Source organism: Malania oleifera, chromosome 9 (assembly GCF_029873635.1).
Source record: "Malania oleifera isolate guangnan ecotype guangnan chromosome 9, ASM2987363v1, whole genome shotgun sequence".
Taxonomy (NCBI): Eukaryota; Viridiplantae; Streptophyta; class Magnoliopsida; order Santalales; family Ximeniaceae; genus Malania; species Malania oleifera.
This window is the reverse complement of record NC_080425.1, coordinates 66,718,942-66,728,338: the sequence shown is the minus strand read 5'-3', so window position 1 is coordinate 66,728,338 and position 9,397 is coordinate 66,718,942. Positions and strand designations below refer to the sequence as shown.

General features: G+C 40.1%; 1 protein-coding gene across 1 annotated transcript; it reads left to right on the top strand.

Moving 5' to 3' along the window:
* The first annotated feature begins 7,268 nt into the window (after positions 1–7,268).
* LOC131163487 (uncharacterized) lies at positions 7,269–7,838 on the top strand. Its single transcript, XM_058120083.1, has one exon. The coding sequence runs from the start codon at positions 7,269–7,271 to the stop codon at positions 7,836–7,838; it is 570 nt and encodes a 189-aa protein (XP_057976066.1).
* The last annotated feature ends 1,559 nt before the right edge of the window (positions 7,839–9,397 follow it).

The window sequence follows — 9,397 nt, the reverse complement described above, 5'->3', positions numbered from 1 at the left end:
TATTAATTGTGTATATTTTTTAATTTATTTGTTTATTTAAAAAGGAGTAAATAAAAAGGGTTACTATAATTCGATTTGGGAATAATTATTAGTTAAGTATCGTTTGTAGAACAGGTACGTAGGGGGTGCGAATACCTTCCCCTACTATAACCGAACTCTTGATCCCAATCCTGGTATACGTAGATCAATACTATTCTTAATTGAGTAGTAATTATGTGTTCTAATTGTACCGAGAAAAATAGGTTAGTGGTGACTCCAAATCTTCTCTAGGGCACCACGCTCCTTGGACGTTGTGACAAGTGTCTCTTTCTCTTACACTCAAATTTCCATTTTCCTTTCTTCTTTGATCTCTCACTTGATCTCTATTCTCTATCTCTTAAATCTCTCGATCTCTAACCCCTTTTTTCTATCTTTTTGCAAGTCAAGAATGATGGCGCCCCTGGCAGAGAGCTCCAAGCTCTTTGTCTTCCATATCAGTTCCGAGCTTGGATCTGAATTCAGAGGTAAATCCCCCTTTTCTCTCCCACTCTCCACCTCAATCTTAATCTCCCTTTATTTCTTTCTATGTATTTTCACTTTTTTCTCTTTTTCTTTTCTCTATTCTTTCATTTTCTTGCCATTTTCTTTCTTTTCTCCCATTTTTTCTCGTGATTTCTCATGAACCAAATAGAAAGGTAGGACTCAGGTTGGAATAGCGTTAGTTTTAAACCTAGGTTTGGCTAAGTCAAGATAGGTTGGGTTTGGGTTAAAATTAGGTTGGGGGTGGGCTTTGGCATGTTGAGTTAGGTAGGGTTAGGCATTGGCTAAGCGTTGGGCAAGGTCTCGAATGAGCCTAGGGAATTTTCAACTTGGTTAGGTTAGGATGGGTTAGGTCCAGTTGGGCTGCGCTGGGTTGGTTTGGGTATAAGGTAAGGTAGGGTTGGGCTTAGGCTGGGTGTTGGGCTAAGTCTCAAATGGTCTTAGTGTAAAGACCCAAAAATTTTAATAATTAAATAATAGAGAAGAAGGATAAATTTAAAGGAGGTAAAGCAAGGCTCGTCAATGAATGTCCTAACTTCATCGACAAACTCCCTCTAAGATTCATGGACGAAGTTTAGGGTTCGTTGATGGAAAGATACCGAGAGGGGGTTCTTCAGACCCATAGGTTCGTCAATGAATTCTTTCCTTCGTTGGCAAACCACCTTCTTCACTTTGTCGAGGAAGCCACATGTCTCGTCGATGAAGCCATATGTCAAGATACCTATAAATACGTAGAATCGAGAATTCAAAGTGAAAAATCTCTCACTCCCTTATTTTCTCTCTCTAATATTTGGTGCTCTCTCCTCCTCTCTAGATTTCCGGCTCCGTTTCTCCCCAGTTCGACAATCAGAAACTACCACAGTGATACTAGGGAGATTCTCTACAACCTAACTGGAGCAGAATGTTGATTTGAGAAGTTTGGGCACCATCCCAATTTCAAGGTAAGTAGATTATTTTGGTATTTCCAGTATTATTTGGTTTATCTGAGCCCAGATTTTGTATTGTACGAGAATATATAGGTGTATTGTGGAGTAAAATTAGGGTGTTATGATTTCAAGGTTAGGGTGTTTTTGGGACCCTGCAGGCATAGGTTGAAGACCTCAGCGGTTATTTTTCTAGGAACCTAGGTAAATTATAATTTAGGAAATTACAGATACATTTAGGAAATGTGAGTACGATGATTTTTTAAGAAATTCAGTGTTTTACTGGGGAATTTGTATATATATAATTACAGGATTTTGACGTTGGTACGCCGAGGGCGTGCGGGTTAAATTGGAGGCAAGCCTCCCAGTTAGATAGGTAAGGGAAATATGCTATGCTAGGAACTTTGGAATGTTTATCAATAAATTATATGTTTTTCCATATTATTATCCAGTACGCAAATTATTTGTATATTAGCAGATACAATTTTCAGAATATGAAATATTTATTTATTTAGTTGTGTGGCATGAAACGTTATCAAATCAGTGCAGAAATCTTACATTTTTCAAATTACTATGATTTACAGTACTTTTGTAGAAATATGTTTTATTAGATTTTACAGAATTACGAATTATAGTGTATATACAAATAAATATTTTATAGCATTTATAGATTACCATGATTCCTAGAATTTTAAAGTTACAATTTATATGGTTCAGATATTACAGATCATTTATTATAGCTATTACAGTTAAGATATTACAGTATTTTCAAAACAGTTTTCGGTGTTATGATTATTTTGGAATCATGATGAAACAGTAAGATGTATATATAGAAAACAGTATTATACAGTATCAAACCCTGATAAATCAGTTCAGATATCAGTAGAGCACGATATCATTGCTATTACAGATCAGAGTGCAACCACACATCTCAAATATTGTATGGAGGATTCCGTCAATTGTGCCTAGAGAGATTGCAAGTTTCCTAGAAAACTGGGGTTGAGGTGGCCGGTTTGACGAGGTAGATACCAGTACCGTGCCTTGGAGGAATTGTAGATGGTCGGGCTGAGGATTGGTAGAGTTACAGTTGACTTATCCTAGTAGGCCAACTAGAGTTAAATCTTGCCTATGGGCCGCACAACCCTATTATAAGGGGTTAAATCATGATGTACAATTTTCCTGGGTAAATAATCATAGTTATGCATATGTATATGATTTACATAATATCAACAGATATATTATGATACTAGAAATATGAAAAAGTAGAAAACTCAGATATTACAGTTGTAGATTAAACTATAATAGATGCAAGTTGTACTGTATATATTGTTTTACCAGCTTTTACAATTTCAGATATTTATCAGTATAGTATTTATGGAACTCAGTTGCCACACACTAGTAATAGCATATTTCCTCTTACTAAGTGTTGTCTCATCCCAATGATTTAACATTTTTCTAGTGATCCAGTTAGACGAGCAGATCAGGCTCGCCGATAGAAGGATTATTGCACTACCCTAGTTGTGGGGTAAGTGTTTTCAGGGAGACGTGTTTTTGCGTAGTTTTCTAGGGGTTTTGGTGGATGTTACTGGGGGAAGTGTTTTTGTGTATGTATATTTTGGGGAATTAGTGAATTCTAATATTGTAAATATGGATGTACAGTTTTATGTTTTCCCGCCGTGTAGGTGTGCAAAATGAACATGGTTTCCTCAGTGCTCATTTGGGGCATGAGATGTTATGGTAGATAATCCAAGGGTATCAGAGTAAATTAAGTTTCAGTATATAGTAAAGTAATTGAAAAAAAAATGGTATAGATTTTTGGGTCGTTACACCTAGGGTTTAATTTTAATGGGCCGTGAGGCCTTGGGTGTTGGATTAGGCCTAGGGATTGAGTTGGGCTAAAGTGGGTTAGGGCTTTGAGTTGGCTTAGGTGTTAGGTTGGGCTTGGTTTAGCTAGATTAAGTGGGTAAAGTGGGTTAGATTGTGGTTTTAGGGTTAGTGTTCAGGTAGTTAAGTTTGGTCCAAGTTGAATAGGTATAAGGTAGGTAGGTAGGTTTGATGAGTTAGTTGACTTGGGTTAAGCTAACTTGGGTCAACGGGTTGGTTTGTCCTGGGTTTGGTTTATTGGACCTGGATATTTGGATAGTGCTCAGTTAAGTTTTCAAGTTTTTTTTTTACCCAGGGCATGGGTGGTTTGACCTGGGTAGTCAGGTTAGGTTGACACGAATTTTAGGGTCCCTTTTTCAGGTTTGTTTGGGAATTTTGGTAGGGTTTTTGGGGACTGAATGGAGAGTTAGTTCTGTGCTTAATTTTACATTTACAAATTCATCTTTTTTTAAGAAATCAATTCCACTCATTGCAAATCAAACACATTTTGACATTCTACAAAATTTTTCAATCATCTTTTTGCATTTATTCAATCAAACCCAAACTAAACCAAGATAACCAGAATCACATGTATACATGAGAAATTGAGAGCACTTGCCTCATAAGCCTCCTTTATCCTTACTTTTCTTCATTACCTTTGTTTGATTTCTCTCTGCAAACTTCTAAATTTGCCTTATGATCTCTACACTGGTGCCTTCTCCCGATTCTCTTTTTAATTCTGCAGAACCTATGTGAGTTCTCTTGGTATGCTCTCCTTTAATCTCCTTTTGTAACAATCCAAATAATAATGGTATTTAAATAATAAAGAGGGAGGGAAATGGAAACAGAAACAGAAGGACGCGTAGGCTTCGCGTTCGTTGACGACGTTGCACTTTGGACGTAATAACCCAGAAGTTTTACATAGGGCCTCGTCGACGAACACAGGGAGTTCATCGACGAGCTCATAAGTAGGCCTCGTCGACGAAGCCACGCCTCATCGACGAGAAGATGCCGAGAGGGATTTTGGGCAATCTGAATTTTGTCGACGAGAAGGTTGGGTTCGTCGACGAAATTACTTAAGGACTCGTCGATGAGGTGACGTGTCTCGTCGACAAATCTAGCTCGATAAATAGTGAAAGCTATATTTTTGGATGAATTTTCAGCACAAACTCTCCCTTTCTCTCTCTAAAACGCACCCTCTCATTCTCTCTTCGATTTCGGCTCCATTTCTCAACAGATCGAAAATCCGAGGCCACCACGACGCTCCTGACAAAGTTCTCTGCAAGTCTGCAGGAGCTGATCGTGGGAGAAGTTGGTTTGGAATTCATCCCAACTCCAGGGTAAGACATTTTATTCAAATTATGCCTTCCTCGTAGTTATAAGAAATGTTGTGGGTAAGAAAATACTGATGTTTTGCTCTGGAGGATGTTGTTTTCAGGGTGTTGAGTGGAGAACCCTGCGAGTATAGGGTTAGAGTTTAGTGAGAGGCTTTTTAGGTTTAAGGTAAAAAAAAATATGCTATGCTAGGAGTTTTAAGAATGTTAACGGAGATTTCATAGATACATATATACCAGTTTATTATACAGTTTTTACAAAATAAGAGTTTTAATGTTTGTGTGGTCTAAGTAGATATTTACCTGATGTAGACTTTATACAGTGTTTCAGCATATCATGTTATATAGTATATATATAAATATATCAGATCCCTGTGGAGATATTACAGACAGATACAGTTTACAGAGCACGGTATCGTTGCTATACACAGATAGAGTGCAACCACATATCTTAGATAGTGTGTAGGTATCGTCTAACCGTGCTCGGAGAGGATGCAGCTCCCCAGAATGCTTGGTTGAGGGAGCCGGTTAGACAAGGTAGCAGCTAGTCCCGAGCTTAGGAGTGGATGCAGTTTGACCGGGATAAGGTAGTGTAGAGTATAATGATTTACCTGGAGGGTCGACCAGGTTAAATCCTGCTTATGGGCTGCACAACCTTATCATGAGGGGTTAAATCATCACATACAGAGTCCCAGGGAAAGAGCACAGTTATCTATACATATACCGTTTTACAGCTTTCGTTGTATATAGTATGATATAGCAGTATGAATGATAGAAAGTTTAGATGATATAAATGTTTTAAACAACTACACCTGTGTTTTACAGATTCGCTAGATCATGTAGTTTTATATGTACTAATGTTACAGTTTTACGACTCAGTTGCCACACACTAGTAACAACATATTTCCACTTATTGAGCATTGTCTCACCCTATTACTTTACCATTTTTCAAGTGACCCAACTAGGCGAGTAGATCAGGCTTGCGGATAGAGAGTTGACTTGCCTACCCGGGTTGTAGGGTAAGTTTGTGACAGGGTTTTGTATTTTTGGGGTAGACGTAGGCCTGGCAAAACGGGTCATAACCCGTTGGGTCACCCGAACCCGCTTGTTTTAAATGGGTCTGGGTTTAAGAAAGCTAACCCATTTAATAATTGGGCGGGTCACAGGTCAACCCGTTTATAAACGGGTTAAGTGGGTTGTGACCCTCTAATTCGCTATGCTTCAGTTGTGCTTCTCACGCTTCACGGCTTTAGCTTCAGCCCCCGCTTCACACCTCACGGAGTCACGTTCACTCTTCACAAACATAATCACACACTTAAAAAAAAAAAACCCTAACCATAACCCGCGCCGCGCCTCTCCACTCCAGTCTCCTCGTCTGGCCGTCTGGTCATCTCTAACCTCTTGGCTCTCAGTCTCAGCTCTCAGCTCTCACTCTCTCTATCTCTCATATCCTCTCCAGCTCTCCTCTCTAATCCGGCAGTCTTTCCTCTCCTCTAGCGTGCCGGATCTGCCAGGCTGCTAGTCTTCATCTCCTACAAAGGTCATTTTATATGACCACAAAACCAGATAATGAAACATAAACCACAAAACCAGATCTCACTTTACCCGTTTAAAAATATTTTATTTTTGGGTGGAAGACTTTTGGGTGATGGGACTGAGGAGTGTTGAGTTTTTTCCTATTTAATCTCTCCTCAAATTCAAACTCACAAAATGTATTGTTTTCTACATTTTATGTTCTTTTTATTTATAAATTAATAAATAAAATGTAGTTTTTTTTAAAAAAATAAATGTCATTTTATATGAGATTATAAAAAAATTTTAAATAAAAAATTATATATTTTTAAATGGGTAACCCGTTACCCGCCCGTTTAATAAACGGGCGGGTTAGGGTTGGCATGTATGTGATCCGTTTAACATCGACCCGTTAATGACCCGGTCCGTTAGTGACCCGCCCAAACCCGGCCCGCCTGCCCGTTTTGCTAGGCCTAGGTAGACAATACTGGCGGGGGGGGGGAGTTATTGTATATGGCTATGGTTTGTATGTATAGAATTCTGGTATTGTATAGTATATGTGGTTGTATGGCTTATATTTCCGCTATTTAGGTATGGTTATATATATCTATGGAGAAATTTTGAGGATGTTACATTTTGGTATCAGAGCCTAGGTTGCTAGGTTCTGTAGACTATAGAGTGTAGTGGGAAACAATACCAGAATATAGGAAAAGAATTTGAGGTTTTATTTTGTGACCTGGATACAGGACTTTCATGGTGGTTTCTGCTTTTTTTCTAGGGTGACGACTTCAGAAAAGTCATAGTAAACTATCGACGAGTTATGTATTTAGGTTATGTGATTTTGGGGCTAGGATCAGGAGGGATGGAATAAGTTAGGTCGGTATAAGAAATAGGATTTTGAAACGGTGTTTTCTATATTTGCAGGATGGACCCATGAGGCAGTAGTGCTCACGCTAGTGGGGACGATGGTGTCGGGCCTTCTGATGTAGGAGGTGTGGATTCAGATATTGTGCTACGTAGTGTGGCTCAGCAAGTTATAGCTAAGATAGCACGGAGCTCTAGAGAGCAGGGAGGTCCATCTCCAGTTCAGGGATGCATCATAGAGAAATTCATGAAGATGAATCCGCCAGTTTTTTCTGGAGCAACTGATCCTGTAGTCGCGGAGAACTGGTTGCAGGAGGTAGAAAAAATTCTGACAGTACATCACTACATCGACGAACAGAGAGTTCTATGCACTACGTATAGACTAGTAGGGGAGGTTGAGAGACGGTGGACGACCATTAGACTATTGGAGGAGCAGAGGACGACTCCTGTGCTGATGACCTGGGCTCGATTCGGGGAAATGTTCTTCGATGGATACTATTCTGCCTCAGTTAGAGAGGCTCGAGTACAAGAGTTTCTGAGTCTGTCCCAGGGGTCGATAACAGTCCAGCAGTACACTGTGAGACTTATCGAGCTCTCGCGTTTCTGTCCCTATATCGTCCTCGATGAAGTGAAGAAGGCAAGAATGTTCGAAAGAAACCTGAGGCGTGATATTTATAGGCAAGTGGTTGTACTGAGGATTCAGGATTTTGTAGAATTGGTTAACAGGGCTATTATAGCAGAGGAGAGTCTACCCAGGGAAACTGAGACGCAGAGTCAGAGGAAGAGGACTGCACCTTCGAGCTTTCACACAGGTCCCAGTTGAGGCCCTCGGAGAGGAGGTAGATCTGGTGGAGGTCAGAGACAGATGATAGAGAAGAGTGGATTTCAGGGTGGTCAGCCTCCCGCCATTTGTACCAGATGTGGACGGAGACACCCGAGTGAATGCCGGCTGGGGGAGAATGTTTGTTTTCACTGCGGGAGACCCGGTCATATGGCTCGATCCTATCAGATGACACTAGGTTATGTACCGGCTCCTAGGCCATTTCAGGGAGGATACCAGGTGCCCCACGGAGGTCAGCAGAGAAATACCGCATTGGCAAGGGTTTATGCATTGATGTCGGGAGACGCCGAGACAGCTAGAGACGTGGTTACAGGTATCCTTACTACTTTAGCATATACAATTATTGTTTTGTTTGATACAGGTGCCATCCATTTCTTTATATCGGAGGGATATGTGAAAATAGCTGGAATAGATACACAGCCATTGGATATAGGACTTTCTATGGATACGCCGATGGGGTCTGTGGTGAGATGCAGGAGGATACTTTGGAATTTTGCAGTAAGTATTCAGGAGAGGGTATTATCAGCTGATCTAGTGGTTCTAGATATGCAGGGGTTTGATGTAATATTGGGTATGGACTGGCTAGCTACTCATCATGCTAGTATAAATTGCCATCAGAAAGAAGTTATTTTCAGACCCCCGGGCGAACAGGAATACAAATTCGTGGGTTCACGTGTACGTGCCTCACCACAGCTAGTGTCAGCTATTCAAGTGAGGAGACTACTACAGGATGGTTTCTAGGGGTATGTCGCATACATAAAAGAATTTCCAAAAGAAGAATTGAGACAAGCTAACATACTAGTAGTGAGGGAATTCTCGGATGTATTTCCAGAAGAATTGCTTGGTTTGCTGCCTGACCGTGATATTGAGTTTACCGTTAATCTGTTGCCGGGATCTGCACCAATATCGAAAGCACCATACCGTATGACCCCAGTAGAGTTAAAATAATTGAAAGAACAATTATAGGAATTGCTGGATAAAGGTTTCATCAGGCCCAGTGTGTCACCTTGGGGTGCGCCAATTTTGTTCGTGAAAGGGAAAGATGGAACCATGAACTTGTGCATCGATTATAAGGAGATAAACAAATTGACAGTAAAGAATAAATATCCTCTCCCTAGGATCGATGATTTATTTGATCAGCTTTAGGGGACCCAGGTTTACTCTAAAATTGACCTGCGGTCGGGTTACCATCAGGTGAAAGTTAGAGCAGAGGAAATTTCGAAGACTGCATTTCGAACCAGATATGGGCATTACGAGTTCTTGGTGATGCCATTTGGATTAACTAACGCACCACCAGTATTCATGGATTTGATGAATTGGGTGTTCCATCAATACTTAGATCAATTTGTGGTTGTGTTCATTGATGATATACTAGTCTATTTAAGGAGCTTTAAAGAGCACGAACATCATTTGAGGCTAGCGTTGCAGATACTGAGAGAAAGGAAATTGTATGCAAAATTAAAGAAATGTGAGTTTTGGCTAAAGCAAGTTACTTTTCTTGGTCATGTGGTCTCTGAAGAAGGTGTATCAGTTGATCCAAG